The sequence below is a fragment of the Parambassis ranga genome, chromosome 10 (genome assembly GCF_900634625.1).
Source record: "Parambassis ranga chromosome 10, fParRan2.1, whole genome shotgun sequence".
NCBI lineage: Eukaryota > Metazoa > Chordata > Actinopteri > Ambassidae > Parambassis > Parambassis ranga.
In genome coordinates, this window is record NC_041031.1 from 17,058,948 (window position 1) to 17,084,199 (window position 25,252).

The 25,252-nt window shown below is 41.3% G+C and overlaps 1 protein-coding gene across 5 annotated transcripts in view; it reads left to right on the forward strand.

Annotated features, from left to right (window-relative positions):
* Positions 1–24,950, forward strand: part of diaph2 (diaphanous-related formin 2) — a 327,687-nt gene extending 302,737 nt beyond the window's left edge. For all 5 annotated transcript variants that reach the window (XM_028415521.1, XM_028415525.1, XM_028415523.1 and 2 more), the window contains one exon: positions 21,540–24,950. In XM_028415521.1, the coding sequence (XP_028271322.1) occupies positions 21,540–21,604 (65 nt within the window). In that variant the 3' untranslated portion in view covers positions 21,605–24,950. The remainder of the gene's footprint in view (positions 1–21,539) is intronic.
* Positions 24,951–25,252: the final 302 nt, after the last annotated feature.

The window sequence follows — 25,252 nt, forward strand, 5'->3', positions numbered from 1 at the left end:
TCAGTGCCAACATCATTGTCATTTATAAACATTTTATGCCAGCTCTGTAGGGTAATGGCTAATTTCTCCCACCACACGGCTCTTCATTAAAAGTTGATTTTCTGTCAAAATGTATCCCAATCAAATTAGGCGCAACTACTTGGACAACTTTGGTTTTTACCTCAGCAAGCTGCACACTGACACAGCCACGGTTATAATTTTAATCAGTAAAGACGCTCATGTATTTGCTTGAAAAGACCCACTTTGATTTACGTAAACATGATCTGGTTAAATAAGCAATAAGGCACAAAGACGTGTCTCTGTATAGGAGAGTAATAGATGAGATTGAAGGGATGATTTTCAAAACACATAATGGAGTTTCCTCCACCAACTTCATTATTTGCCTGCATCAGGACACCTCAGAGGTCATTATTGTGACTAATGTTATACCACTGCCACTTATCAAGGAACATAATACAGCTTGATAGCGTGATCAGCTTTAGTGCTGCCCACAAAGACTCAGCTGAATAGGCCGTTGATGAGGGCAACACCAGACCTCTAAATTTCCAGACAAGTTTAACAACTTGGTTGGCAATTTACACACTGGAATGTGACTTGTGGTTATTCTCTAGCCCAAAATCTCTTCAGTGATCAACACAGAATGTTCATGTGTGTAAATCTGTGAAAATGGAATGTGAAATTTGCATTAGCCTGTAAATATGTATTGCTTTAAAAGGTGGCTCTAGAAAAATGGATGAGAGATTGACTTGCTTTTGCAGACAGCTTCTAGTGGCCATTTTAGGGACTGCAGCCCAAAGAGTTGCCCATTGGTGCATTTGCATATACATATACAGTAGCATCTTGTATTTGTTAGTGTGGCTTTAAATACAAAAGTCCACATCTTACACAAAAAAAGCACATTGTTGTTCTCAGATGAACATGATTGATGTCAGATGGATAAACACAGGGATGCCTGGTGAGATTCATCAATTTGGGACTAGGGTGTGTGTGATGATCAGCTGCAGGGGGCCAGTGCTCAAACTACTTAGATGCTACTTGTGTTGTTTATCATTGAGGAAATCAATGCATATCCACCAGGTTCATTGCGCCACACTGGGTGTAAAAATAACCCCTTGTTCCAGGAGTTCAGATTTCTTTTCACTGCTGTTCACCAATAACATTAAAAAGCCTTTTCATGTTTTGTAGTTTCTCCTCCTTCATGCCTTCCATCCTACCTTTTCTTCTCTGTAACATTCTTCACTTTTGTTTTGTTTTCTTTCTGTTTTTCCAAAAAAAAGGAAAATCAATACACTTATTTTCTCAGCCATGACAAACAGCTAAGAAAGTGAACATTTACAATAAGTGTTATTTTTGTTTAGATTCCAAGGAGTTGGTGAAAGTGTGCGCACGCTCGTTGTCTAATCTGTTTTGGTCATGTTGCGATAAAGAAAGTGTGTGTGTGTGTAATCAGGAGCACATCACCACCATGGAATGGTGGCAGTGGCGATAGTGTTAGCTGTGTCTAAGTTACTGCTCTCTGAGGTACAGCCTGCTTTACCATCATTAGCACTGCCATTACATAGATTGGTGAAGGAAGGATGCTGAGGCCCTGGCAGGAGACCAGCGGAGTGTTCCTCAGGCTGCCAGGGTTGTTCAGGAAGTGTAGTCTGGTCCTGCTGCACACACCCTTCTCCCACCATTTCTTACAGTGGGCTTGAGATTGGTTGCAGTTCATGTGTGTCTTCATGTCCTCTTACTATCAATGTGAGAGCCAAAATTTCCCCACAATAACAGTAGGTGGGCTGCTGTTCAAATAAGGACATTTCAGGGTGTGGATTTATAGGCACAGACTCAAAATGTGTGTGTGTGTCAGGGAGACAGAAAGAGGAGGAAGGGAGTGAGGGAGGTCGGAGTTATTAGTGCAAAATCTTGCCTAGGGCACCAAATGCCAGCCCTGGGGGCAGTGAGCAATCATTCCACTAAGACTGCTGCCACTTCTATCAAGTAGCTCAACCTTTCATGCAGGAATAGTGACTCTTCCTGTCGTCTCCCATTACACAGCCGTACGCTCAGTGGAAATGTGACCTCTTACTTTGTTATGTTACTTAGTTAACGAAGGTGAGGGAACCGTTAATTGAAGTGAGTTCCATCCGGTGCTGCACAGATGACACCTCACCGGAGCTGAGCAGCGTTATAAATGATGGCTTCAAATACACATGCATGTGTAACTGAGGGAGTGAGAGAGATAAAATAAGTCGTGGCTCTGTATTTGGTTGATTACAGGGTGGATATGGGAGCGAGCCAGCACAAATCCATGCATAGCTACATCAAGAACAGGAGTTGGAATGGAGAGGATTCACCTTGCCAATAACATGACATTTTCCACCAGCAATAACGCAGGCTTAATTCAGCTCTGAAGAGCATCTGGTGCAAATTGGACATAGTTGCTCTTTAGCATCGTTGTATGAATGATAAGCCTTCTATTTATATCTCTCTCCACTGTGATAATGGTTTTTAGTGCTTTGACATGATGGACCATTTTAAAAAGACGAACATCATGTGGTTTTGCTAAAGAAAAGGAGTATGCATGTGTACATGCACCTGACTTTGCATGTGTCCATGTACGTGTGCGCATCAGCATGTACTTGTGTGTGTGTGTGCGCATTTGGTACCTGAGTGTATTGGCATCAGGGGCCACTGAGGAGGAGCATGTTAACCAGAGGAGCAGCCGGTCCACCAGATGTTCCTATTCCCACTAGGCTTGTCACAAGTGGACCTTTACTTCTCTCCCTGCAGAACACACAAGTACACACATACACCGGGTTCCTTCAGCAGACTATACATAGTACACACACCACGCATGCAGCAATGCAAAATTGGAAAGCGTCTTGCCATGCTGTTGCCAGTGTAGATTTGCTTAGAAACACCACAATGAGAATCTTGTTCGCACGGAGCTGAAGGAAAGAACACATAAAGCCACCTGGCTTTGCTGATAAGGCCACCAACATCATTTTAAATTGCGTCCTTACATTTTCCTTCACAACACCTCAAGTGCTCACTAAAAATGTTTTTTACTGAGTATTCAGAAAGTCAAAAGCATTCTTTACATATTCACAATATGCGAGGTATCCGCTGTTCTCATCGATAAAACCTGGTTCTGCAGAGCTGTGCACACAGAGTACCACTTGTGGAAATCAATGCTATTTCCCAATGCCACTAGCTTATTTTGTGTCCTGCACTCAGTGTAGTAGACTCATTCTCATCTTCATATACTATGGTTGGGTGCTTTTCATGGTGGCATGAGCCTAGGTGGAGGATGTGGCCATTTGGAAATGTCATGAGAAAGGTCGAGACCATCATCTCGGCCCAGTTCAACAGGCTGATTTATGAGGTTCAAGCAAATGAAATATAGTACAGGGCTTGTAGAACAACCGGGTCCCTATAGGCACCCCAAAGGTCACCTAACTTAATTTCAATTAGGCCTCGGGGAGGCCAAGTAAATATGTCACTGGTCAAAAAAGTGCAGAGGAAAAGGATTTGCTTGTAATGACACTGTGTTTATGGGGAGTAGGATAAGGCTAATCAGTCGGGGAAGGTGGAAATGTTAGTCCTGCATTGATTGAATAGTTTAGGAAAGACATGTCAGATAAAATAATCATTCTACTCAACTCCCAGCAGTCGCACAAATGCTGTATATTCTTTATTACTTACAGTGGAAGAAAAATGCAAGTCTCAGTGCTTCCTCTGCTCCCTATCAATCACGCTGAATCGCGCCGGCACTGAATCCCATCAATTACTGCCTCCTGTTTGACACATGCAACACAAATTCTGATTAGCCAACAATTCTCTGGAAATAGCAGCATTGTAAAGAACAAACTTCTTGACATTTTAAATATATAAGTAAAAGTTTACCACCAAACCCAACTCCCTTCATCCCACCTCCTCATCACTATATATGTGACATATGTGTCAAACGTACCCCCACACAAAATGCTTCAAAATGAGTCACAAATTGCCAGCAAATGATTTCCTGCTCAGGGAGAATAACAGGGTCCCCACTCTGCCTTTGATTCAGGCTCTTTTTTCATCCCTTCTTTGTTTACCCATGCTGTCTAGCAGCCACTCTGCTGGAATCCCTATTGATAGCTGTCTGACAGGGGGGCTGGGTGGCTAAGCAGCCCAGAGGGGGTACTGTGGTCTGCAGTTTGTGGTTTTTCTTGGCACGGATGTGTTGAATATGCAGTATTTTTGTGTGTTATTTTTTTGTTGTCCTGATTATGCATCATCTCGCTCTTTAAATGCTCTAAAAACTCATACATGCCAGTGAGTTATCAGGCATGTGTGCAGATGTGTTTGTGTTGGGTGCAGGTCTGTTTGTGTGTTCTGCGAGGGTGATGTGGCATGGAGGTCACTTCTGTCAGATCCAATGTCCAAGCCCATGCTGTGATGTGAAGGGCACTGTCAAGAGACAACCACGAGGCAGCGCAGGTACAGCTGCCCTCAGTGCTCTTTTTCCTCTGTGGCACAGACACACACACACAATGACAGGAACACACACGGCCAAACACATCCACGCTTCCTGTAAAGTGACACACGGTGGTGGGAAAGCCCCCCAGGGTGAAAGCCCCAGGATTGTACGCTCCCTTCAAAACAAATGCTACCACCTACTTGTTGACTATCCGCTTGGGACAAGCTATGTGGTGCTTGATTTGAATAGGAAGAGCGGGTTTATCTTGGAAGATAGAGGCTCATACAGAACATTTTTTTTTAGCCACATGTGAACTTTGGAGGGTTACGAATAATAAATAATAACCTGTGGGTGGATAACTATGGCTACATTTTTTTAAAGACGTATACTTCATGTTTATGACCTCTTTAGAGAGTTTTGTTTTGAGAAACTGCCAAAAACAGAAAGTCCAACATGTTCCTCTCGCTGCATGGAATAATACAAAGGTCTTGATAGGGCTTTATATTGAAGATCTTTGAATTGTGTTGATAGTAGATCTTAAATATAACTACTGACACCCACAAAGTTGCATGCATTAGAGTTCATGGTCTTTCTTTGAACATTTTTCCAGAGCTGAGCAGCACTGCTTTTTCCTTTCCTATATCAATTCCAAAGCCAAAATGCTGTTTCTGTATACACTTCAACAATAGTCAGGGTTGTGCCCCTATTGAATAACATAAAACACAGCACAGTATATATGTTTTTATATGTTCTCTAAGTGCAGTTCACAGCGTTTGCTCCCAGTCCATTTACCTTTACTTTGCCTCTGGGAAGTCACGGTGCTCTTTCTTTCTTCAAATGCTTCACAGATTGTTGTTAAAATGGGCAACATTGCACAATGCAGATGCAACCAGTTTTCAGCACAATTGCTGACATTTTGCTAGTTCTGTCTAACATTCTCATTCTTCTGTGCTGCTCTAGAACAGGAAGTTGCACTTTGGGTCTATATCGGTGAAAAAAGAATTGATTTTCAGAAGAGCAGAGTGGAGAAAAAAAAGCAGTTTTGGCTGTTTTTTTTACACTGGTGTTTTATTTTTGCACTCACCAATACCCAATATAGCATTTTTGGTTTGTCCAGTATTGGTATTGGTGTTAAGTGTGTGTTATACCCTAGTGGATGTGATTATGTTGACAGATATGTGTGTGAATGAGTAGTGCACAAAAACATTTGACATGTGTAGTAGCTTGTCCGTTCATGAAAACCACAAAGAAGCCACTACAGGGTTAAAGTTGAAGGAACAATTGTGTATGTGTGTGTTGTTCTGACTGATGTGGTGTATGTCTGTCTCACTCTCTGCACGTCTCTGTCAGTCTCTTCTTGTGGCTGTTTTCAGGCTGTACCCCTCCAGTGTACACTATGTCCACACTGCGGGAAAGCAGCTCTGAAACTTTAATGCTAATTGATCCCAGTGAAGAAGTGTGGACACAGGTGTGTTGCCTCAGGCCCTGGCTCTGACATAGATGCCAAGGGATTCTGGGTAACCAAGAGGCTTATAGGGCCAGAGCAAAAAGTGCCACTAGCCAGGACACTTGTGACCTAGTTCTTTTTTAATCAGCACAGGTTTGATATGCACTGTGTGTGTGTGAGTGTGTGTGCACATCAGTCAGATGTGCAGAGAGAGAAAAAGGTACAATGAGCCTTTTTCAGCCAAATAGTCCCAGAAAGTAAAGGACCCCAGGAACTGAATCCTAAAATAAAAGTTAATTCAGTGAACTCTTGTTCACAGAGAAAGTTCTAAACTAATACAATGGGCTGATACAATCCGTTCACTCCTGTTCCTAACGTAGTTTCAGTGTACAGCTGGACAGTTCCTCTTGCCAGAGGGTAAATAAAAATCCTAAAAACGATTTGCTCCTCTGGTTTAGACGACCACAGGGTAAATCTGTGAGTAGGTGCTGTGGAGTGTATTGCTCCTGCTTCTGTGCATTTTCAAGCGTGTTTTTGAACATGTATGGTAATTGTGAGCCTTTGAGCCTCAGGAAAGCCCACATCTAAATCAGACTCAAGCTGCTGTGTAAGTTTGCAGTCTTGATTGTGTGGGTGTGGGTAGGTGGATGCATGTATCTGTTTGTGTGTGTGTGTGCATGTTCGTTGTTGGTCTAGATAGGAGAGACTTAGCGCTGCCAAGACACAGGTGTGCGGATTAGGTGTGATCCCTTCTCATATTCTCAGTAGTATATCTTATTTGATGGCTTTTCTGCCATGTAAATCTCATCAAAAACTAGCTAACAATAGCACCACGTTGACAGACGCCCAAGCATCTGGCGAGCTACCGTTCTCAATGTTCAAATTGCTGTGAACAACCTGTCTGCAGAAAGGGAGAAATAAGTAAAGAAAAGAACTCAAGGAGGTGTATGCACTTTTTTGTGTGTGTATGTGCATAAAAGAGATGAGAGACAGGGGAGGATAGTGCATGTTGATAGTCTCATAAATCATGAAGGAGCTGTATCTTAACCAGTGTTGAGCCAAGTGATGGGATGATGATGATCTGAATGGACCTCAGCTTCTCCTGTTTCTGCTCCCTCCATTGACTTTGTTCCCTCACTCTGCTCAAAGATAGAGAAAGACAGAAAGGAGGAGCGAGAGGGAGAGAGGAGAGAAATAAGTTTGGCCGGTACAGGGCTCCATTAAAGTGTGATGAGTGGCCTCAGTGAGGGGCTGTGTGTACAGCACTTTATTCAGGAACGATCACTTATTTATAGGTGTTGGAATTGTGTTGTTTGCTTGTTTTATTGAAAACCTTGTGGGTAAAGTGGCGGCAGGCCGCCTGGCATGTGAGCGCCACATCTCTGGAGGGCATCCCTGCAGAAAAATCTTCCTCCTTGATGAATAAGTGAAGGGGACAGATAAATTTTTCATCCACACAGAATTCATTGTCGCTTGAGATGTCTGGTTTGTGGGTATGTGTAGTCAGCCTGCAGCCGCTTCATTTGGCAAGAGCACACATACGTATAGCAGTGATGTACATTCACACACACACACACACACACAGGCTGCACATCCATCTGCTTCATTCAAGTTGTAGACACAATGGAGCTCTAATAGACAGTGGCTGTCAGATGTAGTTAAGGAATATGGATGAATTAGAATCACTGCAACTCTGCATATCAGTCTTGACACAGACACATTCACAATCTTATAAAGGTGAATAAATTACTTTCTTTTTCTCATTTGCAATCGTGACAGAAATATCAAACAGAACAAAGATTATTATGATGATTTTCAGCTTGGTTCAAAGGAAATTTCAAATAATTTGATTCAAATTCCTGCTGTTTGTGCAGCCAGTGAGTCCACACGTCTATCACCTCTACTTCTACTCTTGTACACTAAAACCCACATTGACAGCAACACAGGCAATGCACAAGCAAAAACATGAAGGTAGCAAAGTGTAGCCCATCACAGGAAGGGTTGTGGTGTTTTGTGTACATGAGGGAGCATCTCTCAGTATGAATGATTTATATTAAAAGAGAAAGTGAAAAGTCTTTCTGGAAGCACACCCACCCTGCAACAGCCCCCTCCTTCCTCCCACACTCTCCCCCCACCCATGTGAACAGAAGGGAGCATCTTCACATGGCCAAATGGGTCTGATGGTGATCGCATGGAAGGAAAGAGTGAGGCTGCTTACTTGCAAAGCCTTCTGTGATCTCCACCACTGCTCTCACTGTGCACTGGGACACATCAAAAAGGGGATTAATAAATAAATAACACACAACACCATGTTTTATTAACTCGGGTAAGGCATCAGTGGCGAGCAGTCCTAGAGAATCCTGAGATTGGATGGCGGCTCTGATTGTTGCTAGAAAACTTACCAGCTGTCTAACAAGTTGTATTTATTTATTTCTAAAAAAAAATCTGTACTGAGCCATCAATAACAAAAAGTAACTTAACTTGCAAAACTGCCTGACCTATATCTACTGATATGTGATCAGTAATTTGTTTGAGTGCATAATGTTAGTTGCAGCTGTGTTAATGTTTGCTAATGCTAGTAAAAATGTGTTGCTAGCAGCAACCAAAACACTAAAGACGAGCAATTATCAACAACTGCTAATTTTTACCATTAGATGTTGTTGAACTTATGTTGGCCATATAGGGTTCAGCCTTTCCTATGGTGGCTGCAGCTGTGGTGATGCTGGGCTCCAGGCTATTGAGTACAAGCTCTTAGAACAGTTTAGTGTGTGTGTGTGTGTGTGTGTGTATATATTGCTGTGTATGTTTCTATTAAGATTTGAAAAGTGTCTGCAGTTGTGACACTCTGTCAGAGATAGTCTGCCTCTCTCTCTCCCCCTCTCACCAAGCAGCAGCCTCCAGGGCTGAGAAATGAAGCCAATCACACAATTGCACATATGATAATTTAGGGGTTCATCTATTATTCAGTGAAATGTTTGTTCTGCCATAGAGTTAACATTTTTTCCACCAATTTCTACACTTGAATGTGCTAAATTTTAAAGCCTTATTGTGTCTGACCAGTTTTGTTTCCAAAGCCTGGTGTGTTTATTGTAACGGTCCAAATAGTTGGCAGGTAATTTACTCTGCACTAGACCTTTCTGCTCTGTTGTTATTTCATGCATGTAGGTTTTTTTATATATATTTTATATTATATATTTATAAATATTAATTTTTAAAATTATTTGTATATCTTGCTCTTTTTATTCAGCACCCACTGTGAAGTTTTAACGGTTGAGCCAGTTGGTACCTTCCGACAATTAGTGTCATTAATGCAAACACAGTTCTATGTGTAATGATGTAAAACAACAACCTAGGAGGCTGTACTTAGTAAGTGTTCAAAACTTTGATTTGTCAACTAATCATTTCAGTAGTACATTTTTTTCAACAATACTAATGAGAAAGGAGAGGCCTTTGCAGTGGACAGGGCTCTCCTCGGTTGTTGTGGACTGGTGCAAACCGCTCTCTCGGTCAAAGAAACCACATCTGTTTACCTCCCTTCTTCACCTACTATGTGGTTCTGACAGAAATTCAACACTATTCCTAGAGAGCTTTTTTTGTTTATAGCCAAGGATGTGTACTGCTTCCTTAACATGGCACAAACAGATGTTTGTTTCCATAACACTTTCCTCAGCCTGAATGCAGGATGTTTTTATAGCCTGGCTTGTTTTGTAAGTGTTAATACTGTCAGCATGTTGCTGGGATTCCACTTGTCAGGTATTATCTACACATCGCAAATGGATTAGCGCTTATGTGTGTGTGTCTGCGGATGCGTGCACATGTGTTCTTGCCAGTTTGCGCATACGTGTGTGTGCTGCCAAACTTATTTGTGCTCCTGATACTTTGTGTGAGAATTATGCACCTGTGAGCATGTGTGTCATCTTGAGCACGCTGTGAAGGTGTCATTGTGAAGCCAAGACCCAAGCTGTCAGACAGTGAGAGATGCTGCACCTCTAAAGGGCATGCTTTCTGGGCCTTTTCTGTCTATTATAAGCCCTGCAACACTCATCAATGCTGTTGCAGTGCACCCCATGTCCCTCAAGCAGCCACAGAGAAAAGCCACCTTTCTAACTAGGAGAGCCCTTGCCTCTAAATCTCGCATACCCTTGTCTTCCATTTTGACATAATAAACGCAAGCAGCAGTAATGAGGCTTCGGGTTGTCAGGGCATCCATTTTGTTTTGTTCAAAACTGAGAAAATGCAAAGAATCCTCTCCTTTCTCAATTTTGAGAGCTAGTTTAGTCCGAGCTGCAGCTCCTGATCCACCCTGACTAATCAGAGCCCCACCTAATGTAAAGTGGGTGGAGGTTTACAGGAAATGATACATTTCACACAGGCTTTCTGATAACACTCGGGAAGTGATGACGCCACTGTTGGTGGTGCTAACGCTGCAGCTAAGATCGACTGCAGTGAGGCTAGCCAAAGATTGAGATGTGTCGCTATCTCGCCATCTGTAACAGTCACGCCTGGCGTCGTCAGAAACAGATCGCCTTGATACCAGCCACATCAAATCTCCAGTTTGCCAAGCAAATAGAATAAAACAATCTATCGATCTTGCCCCACCTCCCTGTGTATCAACACAATCCATCTGTGTTTATCAGGCTATCTGGCTTCCTATCTTTTGTTGTCTGCAGGCAGGCATTCTTTTCTTCTCCTCTCTCTTTTATTTTCTTCCTTCCTCCTCCCACATTTGTTTGGTGATCCATCAGCCTATTTACCTTATCATGCTGCCAAACCATCCATTTACGCTCCCATCTGTCTGTCAAACTATATCTTAGCTTCCATTTGTCTAACTATCTCTCTGTCTACTCATTCACCTGTCAATCATGTGGCTCGCCTTGGCTGCCACAGGTTCCAGCTGCTCGTCTGGCTGATGCTGTCTCTGACCTCGTCTGCTCGGAAGACCATTGGATGAAGTAATTAGATTCATATCACTTCATCTAAAGTTTTGAACTGTATTAAATACAGTGCAGTGTAATTATAGTACGTAGAGTTATGTCTGTTTGGGGACAGGTGTATGAATTATTTGTAGTAAAATGATGACATATTTTCGCATTTGAAGTCTTAGCTGGACCTGTTCAGATGTGAAATATTGAACTTTATTGAATCTATTTTCACCTAGTTCATGGAACATGTTCAGTGCAGGCTGTTATCTTTGATCTACATAGCTGCCTCTACAGAATCCAAATGGAAGCAGGTCACTGCTTTGGCTCAGTCCAGTTCAGATCAAGCCTCAGTAGAGCAAACCAGGCACTGATGTCCATGTAGTCAGGGGGTCTAACCTCCCACAGAGGCCCAATCAGTCTTATAGGATCAGTGACTGCCCCCCCTAGGCTCCAGAGTGCCTTGGCCTGATGGATTACTCTCTCTCCTGGCTCACGCCTGTGAAACCCAGGCCTCTGCTATAGGCCCCATCTGTGCTCTCCATGGCTCTTGCATGCCTTGTGGTCATGGTCTCGGGCTGCTGGTGAAGCCCCAAATCAAAGGCTTCAGTCCAGTGTGCATGTTTTGACAGTGCATGTTTTGAAGAAGCTTTCCAAGCATTATGTCTGAGTAAATTAGCTCCCTTTCTGTCTTGTTATATTGGAAATTGATTGAATGTGATTTTAGAAGTTAAAGTGCAGCTCTGGAGTCGATATTTAAATGTAGAGATGCTCCCTGTGCTTAGATAAAATACTGCATACCCAACACCACCACACTTCCCAACTGCACTGTACACTTCAGCGAGCCAAAGTAGGGAGATAATGTCAAAGTGTAAAGTAAATTCAAACTGTAGGCAAACAGGTGGGCAATTCTTAGCAGTTTCAGGAATTTACTCGGGAGGATATTTGTTTTCTTTTATGCTTGTACTTAGGTTCAAGCCTGCCTCCCAAAACTTGACTGCTGAGAGGATAATCATGAATGGGAGTTTTGCCTCAGGCACTGATCGATCGCAAAAGTGTTTTCATATAACTGTTCATTTGGGCTGTGTGTGCCTCTGCTGCATCCCAGAATGCCGAGAGGCATTGTTCCGTGACTGAGGTATCTAAGTCCAGCAGAGATATTTTAAGGAGATTTCTGAACCCAAGGAGCCCAATGAGGAATCTGTGCACTGTAGGGCCTTTTCAATCAAAAGCCTAACAAATGTTAGCGGAGCTTCATGAAGGAGATGGATGTTTTGGAGATTACCACATGCAAAGAGTCATGCAGACACATAAGTGCATGAAGAGCACAGGTTTTATGTGCACAAAGTCACACTTATGCTGTCTGTGATGTAGCTTTACTACAGAGTGGCATTTTCTTTTTTTTAAACATGCATTTGTTTATGAGAATGTACAGTGATTTTCTGCTCTCCTGAAAAATATTTTGTGCCAAGCAGTCAGGAAGCATTACTGTGAGACTGAGCTCCTTTCACTAGCGGTAGTGAAGAGTAGTGAGTCAGTGTATGTGCATTATGTGCTATGTGTATGCAGAAACATGACAGTGAAATGGGGTGCATTTATGCACAGTATGTCTGAATGCATGAAGAGGAAGGTTGTTGTAATAATGGAAAGAAAAAAAATAGTAAGCATGGTAGAAAAGAATATAAATCCAAGCGTTGGTGCCATTTTTGAGTGAAGATGCACAACTCGGTTTCAGTCAAGGAGAGTCTGGAACTTAAGTGGAATCCGGGGAGGCAGAGTCGTGCAAGAGTGGAACTGCTGGGGTAGAATAGCTGTATTCACTATCTGGGTCGGTCCCCGGTATTGCCAAACATGCACATCACAGTACCCAGTGAGATAGAGTGGTGATAGAGGCATGGAAAGATTAACCACATCCCTGTGCTGTCAAAACCAATTGCATGTGTTATGACCACCCTGCTCTCTGCGAACCGCTCTTCGTTACCGTTTATCTCAACAGACTGTCAGTTAAACTCACTTTGCCTCTGCATTCTGTACACAAACTGTCAAACTGGAATGCTAAATTGTATACATGTATGCCAATACAGTGTACATTTCAGGTTAAAAGATAGTGTTGCTGTTTAGCTTCCTGATTTTGAAAGCACAAGAGGTTAGCATTTTGTAGTAAACACTGGAGCTAATGTCAGTAATAAGAGGGATTAAAGAGGGAAAATCAGGAGAACAGAATATTTAAAAAGACAGAAAAGAGGACAAGGAGTGTATGACGGAGAGAGAAACACAGAAAGTGGGAGAATTTCAGTATCTTGCCTCAGCATGTTTGTCCAGACCTGTCTTAGGCATTTCTCTCTGTCATGCCACCCCTGATCGTCTCTGTCTGCTACGGCATGCTGAGAGAACACACCGAATCGAGCACCGGATTTCAGCCCCCTCGCTCTCACTTCCCCTGACATGTGTACAGCCCCCTCATTTAAGTAATACTTAAAAAAATATCACTGCTTAAAGGTAATCCACATTTCTGTTTGACTACAAACACATTTCACCGGAATATGTAAATATATAACATGATGTCCTTTGAACTACAAGGAGACGTATTCTTGTGTTTCATACAAGCAATATGGGAGGACAGATTAGGTCGTGACTCATGTGTTCTTAGCTCGAATGTGCGATATTGCAGTCTCTAATGTAGACAGCACATACGCAAATAACAGATGATAGATATCTAGGCCAGGGCGCTTGTACTATACTATGCCTTCAAAAATGCAACATGCTTAGAACAATTCAATTTAATTCATTTTATTTAAATTACAGAAATTCATTTAAAATGTTGGTTAAGCTAAATGGGAAAAATATAATTTGATAAAATATATGATTAAAAGAGAAAAAAACAGTTCTATATTTATCGGCCGAAACTTCTACACATCAGCTCCAATTAAAATCTTTGTATAAGTAAAATAGCAGAGTGTGGTTTGCAGACATTTGTGCATTAATGTAATAATAACTTTTTTTTCCCCTTGGAACTGATAATTATAGAGATGGCAATAGTGCATGCTTGTAAGGGTATAGACAAAAAATACACATTACAAGATTCATACTAAAAATGGAGCCGTGCAGTTATCATTGTTAAGCTGTTAAACATACATACAGTTAGCTTGTTTGCAGAACTCAACAAATTATTTTGGTTTTCTTACCAGAAGCAACGTGATTCATGTTTACTGGAAACTACAGCTTGTTAAAAAAACAACTTGTAGAGACAGACAAATCTGACTGAAATGGTTTTAAAGCATATTTATATATATTTATATTTATATATTTATACATAGCAGAACAATGAAGCTCACACTAACAGAGGTGCAGCAGAGAAATCCTTTAATCTTCTACCATGCATTGCATTGTATATGTTTTAGCTGCTTGTTATAAATCAATGAGGAACTTGTAACATCTGATGGAAAACTCTCCCTGACACTGTCTTTGACCCATCCTCCTCCACAAGCTGTTCTCACCTTCTCCTCACTGTGTTTTCCTCCCCTGCTCCTTGTTTGGGGTGATTACTCTCACCAGTGAACGAGGGGCTCTGTTTGCCGTGACTGTAGTTTTGCGATACCCGGGCCATAACTTTCAATAGGAAGAAATAGCTTCTCTCCCTCTGCATCCCATTTATACGCCGTATCTTGTTTCTGTGTAGGGAGTTCCATTACTCTGTAGCTTGGAGGCTGGTAGAGGAAAGGACGCGAGGGGAGGGGAGAGAGGCGGAGGAGATGAAAACGGGTGATAGAAGGTTGCGGCGTTTCCTGTTGCTGCTTCTGCAGATGCTTCCCCCCTTCGACAGAGAGGCACATGTTGATGTGCAGCGAGCAGAGATTTAATCACCTTTATTATGTTTTTAACTCAAAATGAAGTGCAGTGGAACTCAGACAAAGGCACTGACAATTCACTGCCTTTGTGTCATTGCTCCCTTATTCAACATAAAAGGCAGCAAATAGTAATAATATTCCAACAATAGCTCTGGCTCCACTCCCTGCCACATAACTTTAAGCCTTGATATAATTGCAAAAAAAGAAAACTGCTTATTTGACAGTAAATGTTTGTTAGACATTTACCATTAGGGTCTATGTCAAAGTTGGAGCCAGCATCAAGTGGCCATTTGAGGTACTGCAGTTTTTGCATTTGCTTCCTATTGCAGCAGCTTGCTTCTTAACTATTTACTTGACCTTGATGAGTAAATGTTAGCCCAGATGATATTAGCATACATAGCATAATCCCTCCAAGAGCCTTCCTGATTGTACTGGCCACTGAGAGGTAATTCCTCAAAGTGAAAATGTCTGATAGATGGCTGTCAGGTTTTTCCTTCTTTTTGCAGATCATAGAAGCCTATCATGATGTAATTTGCTGCAATTAGCAGGAGATGACAGTAACACAAAAGTCATTATGATATTTAATCTCTTCAGAAGAATCTTATAACATCCATCACAACATGAAATGAAGTCTCACTGGGGGCCCTCCGAACAGTCAGGAGAGGGTTTGTGGCGGCTTACAGCCTCTGCTGTAGCTGTTTAGTAAGCTTGGTGTCCTCTCCTCCTCCTATTACCCTTGTCAGAGTCTTTCCCTTGTGGCAGGGATCATCATGATATACATGCAAGGATTTGCTTCTATGTGTTAGAAACGGAGGGAGAGTGTGTGTGTGTGTGTGTGTGTGTGTGTGTGTGTGTGTGTAAGATCTTCTACATCGAGCTGTTTCCACTTAAAGAACTATATATTTCAGTGGGTGTTTCGGTGACTTCCCCCCTCCATCTGCTCACACTCATTGAAATCCTTGGTGCATTTAGTAACATTTTGAGAAACAGTGCCAGGCAGCGTTTAATTAAGTTCTGGTATGCCAACATGTCCCTGCTGTATCATGGAATACCTGCTTTTCTTTTGTCAATTTCTTCTCCTGTTCTTGTGCTCCTCTGTGTCATGCTTACTGTAACTTGGAAAGATGTCGCCTCTGGGAGAAGCAGGTAAAGAAGCCATCAAAACCAATGCAAGTAGAAAGAGCTGCAATCAGCTTTTATAAAGGAGACATAGAGTTGTGTGGATCTCTCCTCCTTTTTCCCTAGTTTCACATTGTTTCCCTCTCCACCTGTGTGCTTGAAGCTTTCAATTCAGTAGAGGCTAGCAGTAATGTTTCTCTCCCTGTAGAAATGGCTGCTGTTTGTTCAATTGTTGTGATAGATTGATGTGAGGTGGGGAAAGATGGGCTTTTATGCAACTGTAGATAGGAACAGAAAAGTCTTTATGAGAAGCCAATAGCTCTCCATTCAAGGATCCTCTGATGGGAGATGCAGTTTTCTCCTTTTTTTGAAAAGTCTTTGACGAAAGCTTTACAATATATTCAGACAGTTAGGCAAGACACAACTACCCCCCAAAAGGGCACTTTTCATTTGTTGTTCTACACAAAGGAGCAGACAGCATTATATGGCAGCGTTCAACAAGTGATCACACTAATGGTCTCCATTGTTTTTAGTTTACACAGCATATAATGTGACTGCCTCCCAAGTAACAAAGGCAGCAGCCTTTGCTCTTGTTAAGTGCACAGTTCTCATATTAGTATCAATACACCTGCACTCTGAATCAATACCAAGGTTAACTGTGGGTACATTGTTTTAGTCAATGCAGCTGATGGTGAAACAACAACACTTGTGGTCCAGCTGTATATGTTGGAATCCAACAGGCTCTGCTCTCTGTAGATGGATTACTGGTTTAACAGGATTGAAGCCACCAATTATGTGATCCCTGATTTTTCTGTTATTTAAAACTCACAGCTTATTGATAAATATTGTCACATTCAATGTATTGCCCTTTTCCTCCCACTTGTTGAATTATTCAAAGCCCTCTAACAAAAGTTTTGGCTCAGTTTGGGTAAGAAACGTACTCATTTATCATTTATCCCATGGAATCGAAGAACACAAAAATAAAAAAAAAAAAATGTAAAAAAATTGAGCAGATCATTGGATCTTGAATCGACGAAGAACACACACAGAACAGACTGTTCTGTGTAAACTTCATGTTCCAATCAATTACAGAGACGCACTACGGTTTAAAACTAGGTTGTTGTGATGGAAGGTATTCTGTATATGATGTGACTCACAGACTGTACATGTATGTATGTTGTGCTGTGCTGGACAAATAACATCGTTTGAGCTGCCCACCGCAGCAGTAATTGTGATAGATCTGTGGGTTGATTGTTTGTTTTTCCATGATGTTACTTGTCTCGTTATTAATATATGACCTTCTTTTGTATAGTTTCCTTTAATCTTTCTACCCCCCATCCTATTTACAGTAATAGACGTGGCCTAGGATTACCTCACATTAGACAGAGGGTCTGTATTCTCCCTGCTCTGTTTACCACGCTCCTCTGATAGACTGAGGGTTAAAGGCGACTGTTTGCCCAGAAACGAGGTTACAGAAACTGGGCTTGCAAATGATTGGCAGGGATAGATTGTGGATGATCTACTTTTTTTCTTTTTAAACTGTCCCCATTTTTCCTTCTTTTTGTATACTGTGAATGCTTGTTTTGAAAGGTTGTGTAAGTCATGCTTCCAGAGTGAGGCACAACCTGTGGCCAGAAAAATGAGTGCATGGATAAGTAGTCATGATGTGTTGTTACTGTTAACTGTGACAGCATTAACTTTAATGATTGCCTACCGAATATGAATGTTTGTGAAACAAAAGGAAGCAGAGAATACAGAACCCTTTAGTCCACGGGCCAGACGAGATGTCAGTACCACTAAAGGTGGCAAAGGTTGGTTATACTTTTTGAAAAGCTACATGTCTGTAGTCAACATTTTGGTATGATAACACCATTGAAGTCACAGCTAAATTATTCAGCTGTTATGTTACGCTCCCCTGATGAAAAAACGCATTTTGCATACCTTGCTATTGGCCCTTGTTAAGGACATATTTCAATAATGTAAAATAAAGGGGACACACTGAGCTTTCATTCAAGCTCTTTTATGAATACTTTTGACAAGTACAGTGACTGGAGCTCTTCAAACTTGTAATCACACACATTTTCCTGCCATTTCTGCCTAAATCATCTTTTGTCTTTTAGTTCTGTGGCATCAGGAAGCACAAGCGATACAAAATACAAACACTTCAATACTGGCATGATTCTAAGGATTCAGGAAATGCAAAGTTTACCCACATTATTCTATTTGAGCAATGCTAATATGGGATAATTATTTATCGGTTGCAACTATACAACTTAAATAAGTATTTATATATATATATATATATATATATATATATATATATATATATATATATGTGTGACATATTGCTACATTGAGTAGTCTATTATTAACTTTTAAGTACATTAATTGAACTGGCAATCTTCCTGCAATACCACCTCTTTGCAGTAAAGCAGGGTGGACAATTACAACAGACTCATTAACAACTAAACAATACAAAAGTATTCTATAACTTCTATATTGTGGGCTATTGGTTTAGGGTTAGGGTCAAAACTAGGGTTAGAGTTAGAGTTAGGAAAGTCGCAGAGTTGTGGTTCAAAGTTTATTGCATTTGTCTCACTGAGACCATTACGGAAATGTCTCACCTGAGTCCCTAAGCATTGCGATGGACTGCAGCAAATATTTTACTGGATTATTGTTAAAGAACGTCTTCTCTATCACCACCGTGAGATTCATGAACATCTACTGCAGGACTGTGGAGAAATGTGATGTTAAATCTCTAAGCCTCATGACGGCCGAGATCCTAACCCTAGCTCTGCATTAGGGTTAGGGTCAAACCTTGGGTTGTGGTTCTCTCACTGAGAACATTACGGTTATGTCTCACTTGAGGCTCCAGTGTCCTCTGTACTTGTCAAAAGTATATACAAAAGAGCATGAATGAAAGCTCAGAATGTCCCCTTTAAAACGATACCAAACATATTATAAATCATTGAAATATGTCTTTAACAAGGGCCAATACTAAGTGTCTAAAATGTATTTCATTTAATTTCGTCGGGGAAGGGTAACTTTAACAGCTGATAACAGTAATTTAGCTGTGACTTCAATGGGTTATCATACCAAAATGTTGACTACAGACTTGTTTCTTTTTAAAAAGTATAAGCAACCTTTTCTCTTGGGTGGTATCAACCTGTCGTCTGGCCCATGGACTAATTCGATTTAAACATTTCGATCTGTCTACCTTTTGGTCCTTCTGTTCCTTCCCTTTTGCTTTCTCCCTCTCTCCTTCTGTGCACCATCTGCATGATGCTTTGTATCCAGTCTGAAGAAGTGAGTGCTTTCTGTTCTCTGCTGTGAATGTGGGAGTCTGTGTGGATCTTGTGTGTGCACGTTTGTGTATGTGTTCCTAGCCATCACAGTCACTCTCAGCTCATTACCTGACATGATGGATGGAGCGAGTGCCATTAAACAACGCCCAACCCAGGACGCCTGGCACCCTACAGCTGGCACTGACTAATGGCCACATTGGCGGCGGCACGCTTGGAAATACCAGGGAGTCCTGTGTGGGTGTGCCTGCAGTCATCTCCGTGGCTATGCTTCCTGGTTCTGTCCGGCCCCACCTGCCACCTGGCTGCCCGGCGGATGCCATGGGCAGTTCTGGGCAGCCATGGTTGGATGGCATAGGAAGCAGTGTTTGTATGACTCGTCATAGAACTGGCAGCAGAGAAAACCCAAAGCGTGTTTGGTCCCCGGCTGCATACCACAAAGACAGCAGAGACACATTCTCTGCCACTAAAAGTTGAGCACTTAGGACTTACTTTGATTAGTTTGCCTCATAGCAGGTTGTTTCCATGCCAAACTAAAGAAGTCATCTAGCAATAAGGATGATTTTGAGGTCTTCTTGCTTCTTATCAGTTAATGATGCCACATTCACTGCTTCAGATACAAAACAGGAAATTAATAACTATTGTTTACAAAGCAATCACTACTGTTGGAGCTTTGTTTTGTCATCAGTACCTACATCAAAAGTTATAGGCTGTTCACCTGCCACAATCCAACGTCAGTGTCTTTAGATTCTTTACATACTATTTCATATAGTCCTTTTCTTTCTTAGGATCTCCAGCTATTCTTCCTGGAGTCTAACAGACAAACCAACAAGCAAACAAAAGAAAACAAACAAAGCTCCTTTTTTACAATATCCATACTATAGAGAAAAATACACAAAAGATCAATCTTTCAGGACAACAATTCAGTTCCGAACTAAAATGTTATCTTTACGTTCCAAGGACACTAAGGTGTTTGACCTTTGAGATCTGCCTGGTTCCATGTTGAATGATGACTTGATTTCTATGTAGGGCAACTCTTATTTCTTCAAGGATGGACAATGGTTTGAATGGAGTTGATGTGTACATATGCCTGAGACTGTGAGGTATCAATCAGATGAATTATTGAAAATACAGACACAGTCTCTGACTTTTTCCACATTAAAGTCCTTTACTAGTTCACCAATGAGAAGCTTTTTGTGTAAAGCAGCATTAACTGAAGACAAACTGCAAACTCACGTCTGAATGTCCAGACAAGCTCAACAAAACATCAAACCACAGAGATTCTGTGCTGATAAAAACTTTCTTTCCAAAGGCAGACAGGTGGCCACGGTCGCCCCGCCCTCTGAACACTTATAAGCACAGCATGGTGCAGCTACTCCCCACTACAAGGCTGCAGATGAAACGTACCACACTGAGACTAAAGCTTGTTCCATACTCCACAAGAACAGAGACATTTGTTCGTGTCTCCGAGGTGGCAAGAACAAGTATAAAGTTGGCTTTGGCCCGGACTTTTCATACTTCACAAGAAATGTGTGTGCAGAATTCCTCATATGTCCCTTCCACTGCAGCTGGCTGTGTGTGTGCTGTGCACAGGTTGCAAACACACTTCACTGCTGAACAACGACAAAAACAGCAGTCTAGGTGAACGTTGTTTGTCTGGATGAGGGATGATAACAAGTTGATTATGTTCAGAGAGGTGTACATGCTTGTAGCATGATAATAGATTTAGGTCTGGCAGACAGTATTGTTTAACCTGTGTGGATTCTGTGCTAGTGGAGAAGCTTTTCTGCTTCTCTGCATTGACCACGCCCACTCTGAAATCCTGACCAATCACACAATAGTTCTTGAACCTCACCGAGAAAAAAGTTCTGCCCAGACCATGTGTGAGAACAAGCTGAGAACTGCCGAACTAGCGCTCCAAGAACAAGGTGACGTCATTTTCTTCTTGGAGCACCGAGAGCAAAAAGAAAGTTCACTGTTCTCATGGAGTATGAATCAGACTTAACGATCTACCAAGGCAAACAGAAAATATATATATCATATTTATAGTCATTGTTCTAATGCTCACCGTGTTTCAGAACAGTGCATTTACTTTGTCCACTGTGCATACGCTGCATCTGATGTGAGAATACTGAAGGGTTGTCTGAGTAAAAGCCTGGATCAGAAGCTGAATGGAGTTACTATGACACCAGACACAAGCACCTCCACTCCAGCAGCTTCTTCTGTTTCTCCATCCTCCCCTGCTGCTCTGCTCTCAATCAGCCTGAATTTGCTTCATGTTGTTTCTCCTTTCCCCTCTGACTTTTTTTCTTCGCCTCCTTTAGTTTCTCTATACAGTCTTTTATTTAGTTGAGCTCCTGCGCCCGTATGGATCAATGCAACAATGCTGTCTTGTTCTTTCTCAGGCTCACACACTGCTTCTGACTGTTTTTTTTTTTTCTTTTTTCTTCACAACAGACAACCGCCGTGCAGTCCTGGAAAGGTCTCGTTCACGCCACAACGCAAATCACCAAGCTCGATGATCACCCGCGCCTACCATAAGACGCTAGACAAGTGCCAAAGAGGCCTGCGAGGAGGAGATCTGGACGACATCTGAAGGAGGGACGGAGCAGCCCTTACCGTGGCACGCCTACATACACACAGTCTTTTACAGAGGAATCACACACACAGCACCAAGTATGAAACAAAAATACCAAAAGAAACTACACAGAAAGGAAGAATTTATGCCTTACATATTTATTCAGTAATGTCTCATCACTAAATGTTTGTGTCCTCTTGCTTGTTTAAAAAAAAAAAGATCAAGGCGACTGCTCTTTGGAATGAAAGGTTTTCTTTGTATAAAAATCAATTTTAATCATTTTATAATCAAAATACTACAGATCCTACACAGCTTTGACATGAAAACATGCATCGAATGTTATCTGAAAGACATTCTGCCAAGAAGAACTGCATAGTCGGTTGTGCTTATCCTGGAGAACACACTGTGCACCGTTCATTCAGCCAACGGGCAAGGGGGCAGCTGTCTTTTAAATGGAGAACAAGGGGAAGACAAGGATTTAACAACCGTGTTGGCAAGCCGTCAACCTGCTGACGTTTTCTTGAACAAATCACCAAACTCCTAACCTAAGAGGAAACAGTTTCCTCTCAGCCTCTTCGTCAGCCAACATCAGGAGAATTTCAGCATTCTTAAGAAAATCTCCGGACTCATTATTCTGCAAAGCCACGAGAGCTGGCCCCCCCTGTCCACACCAATATGTCAGAGCATGTGACTCACGGATCATGAACCCATCTCCCTTTTGACAAGATGCATTTTATTTTTAGTTGTGTAATATCTAACCAATGCCTTTGGGTGCTGATCTCTGTCCCAAGGTCACTTTTGCTGTTAACATGTGAGACAGACACATTTTTTAAATGCCTGGAGAAACTAACATGAACTCTGACCTGTCCTCCCTGTGGTCACACACAGGTTTTCAGCAAGGGACACATGATTATATAAAGGTATTACGATGTTTCCATTATTAATCTATTTCAATCTGTGTGTTGCTTTTATTTAATATGAAGGCACTAAAAAGCAGTCCAGCTATTATGAGTCTGTCTAGAGACCGGTTAGGTTCCCACATCAGATTTTCAATTGATTTTTTTTTTCCTCTCTCCCATTGGGTTTTAAAATGAGCTTTGTAAGAAAAACCACAATCCTGCTAAAGAACCATGTTTTACTGCATTTAAAAGTGTAATAATATAAGGAATAAAAATACAGTTTGTAATGCCTAAACCTTGATATTAAAAATATGAAATGTTTTTTTCAGTTTTAAACAATTTTTAGTCGTAAAAGTAAAACCCTTTGGAGAGGAAAAAACCTGCCCTTATAATCTGCACCAGGAGTTCATGACTCTAACACTCTATTTAAAATCCCTGCTTCCTGTGGGATCTGCAGCACCGCAGCAAAAAACACTTCTACTACAGTACCTGGAGATACTTGGTGTTTGTGTACAAGATAGTTGAAACTTTGCTATGAGCTTTGTTACTCTGTGTGGACCCACTGTCACACGTGAACTCCTTATTCATATATTCATGCCTGAGGCCATCCTGTCCCCTCACTACCCTAAACTGTAAGCAGATGCTACTAAAAACAACCACTGAATCCACACGGAGACTGGGCACGAGCAGAATAATCGACCGAGGGGCACAGCGGACAAGATGATGCTTGTCTTAGCAAGTAAGCCTCCAAACAGCCTCCAATTCCCCAGCACTAATGGCATAAGTGACCCCTTTACCACAACACCAGTTACTTAACTTATACCATAAACTCAGCTTTAGGCTTTGTGTGTTTGGCAAAATAGGATTCGGTGTGCTCGACACCGGGGATGAGTAGATGGAGATTTTTTCATTTCAAACAGTGATGCTTGTGACGTGTCTGTTTCACAATGCCTCCTCTCCAAGCCTGCATGCATCTAAAAACAAAAAACACATCATCTTGGCTCAAGGTGTACCCACAATGCTCTGAGAGCGCCGCATATTTAAAGACAATAATTCTCCTCTGAATAAAAGGTTCAGACAGTCATGCAGAGAAAGCATAAAGAATGATCTGCATTGAAGGAGTTTTAAGGATGTGTTGTACACAGCAGTGATAATCGCTCTGTGTCCTCTGGACCATTTTTTTTGTTAAATATCAGTTCTCCATCATTGCCAGTTTCTAGTGTGATATTTGCTGTATTCTACTTATTTTCTTTTTCTTTACATTATAATCTAACCTTTTACATTTAAACCCTCTTTTTCCTGTAGTATTTGCTGCAGAGCCACAAAAATGTTAACTTTCCGCATCTTGCAATAGTCCGAGTGACCAAGCAAATATTAGTTTTTTTCTTTCTCTAACTTGTCTGCAGAGCCACAGCTGTGCATGTGCCAGAAAACTAGACACCCTTTAAAAAAGGCAGCAAGAGGAGCTCTATTCCAGCTGCTTTAAAAATACTTTAAAACAAGCAAATGAGCAGGGACATTTCTTTAAAAACCTTAATATATATGTATGTGCTGATTTTAAAGTATACAAACTATAACAGGGACACCCATACCTCTGTGGTGCTCGGAGCTGTCGCGCAGATGCAGAAAGCATAAATTGGGTTTTCGTGAGGGGATCAGGGTGGATGGACGGGTCGACAAAACTGAACTGTTTGATTATTATTATCATTATTTCAACACCTTTTATTTTATTTTGTGATTGGCCAAAACAATAACCAGTGATTATTTCATAAAATAATTTGACTGAAAAATTTTTCATTATTTAAACAAAACTTAAATTTCCTTTCAAGTGTGCCAACTTTTTGTGGTATCAAATTTTAAGTAAGATTGTACAGTCATTAAAAAAAACTGCAAACATTTCTACAAATTTTAACCATCATTTGAAAAAACAACTCAAATACAAAATGTCATTCAAAGTAGGAGGTTTGATGTGATCATGATAGTCTTGTGGTATTTCTTATCTAAAACAAATTTTTTTGGAGGTTACTTGGAGTTGATGTGGAAAACGTTTGTAATGTTTCCATTGTAGAAGGACTGCAGTGTAGAAGTTCCAGCATCTTCCCTATGCCTGGACGTTACATTCTGTGCATCATCCACTGTGTTTGAAAAGTTTATTTTAATTATAAGAGAAACTTCTAGTGACAACATTCATCATTGGCCCCTGTAAGTGATTGTCGTGTATCCCCCTCATTCCATCTCTTAGGATAAAGTGTTTTTATAGGAAAATAGAGAGAGAGCTGTTCCATCATATTAGAGACCATCATCCCCTCATCTCTTTTACTGTTTTGTAACTAACAAACCTCAGCTGATTATATGACTTGTGCTCATGGTAATTGTAAAAAAAAAAAAAAATAATAAGGAGGCAGGGGTATGAAAGGTTTTGTCAAAACGTGCCATTTCTGGTGGTGACAGGTGGCAAAGCTAAAAAGTTTTGCAATGTTACACACTTACTCAAACACTGACTGCGCACTTTACCCCACAAAGACATTCTGCTCAGGCAGAAAGAGGGAGAGAGAGGGAGAAAGTTGTCTGAGATTCGTAAATACAACATTCCCACTAACAGAGTGAACTATTTGCAAAGTATTTCTTTTGGTAAATAGCTCCCAGCTGCCACATATCCACTCCTTTCCGACTTTGCTAGTACTTGTGGAGGA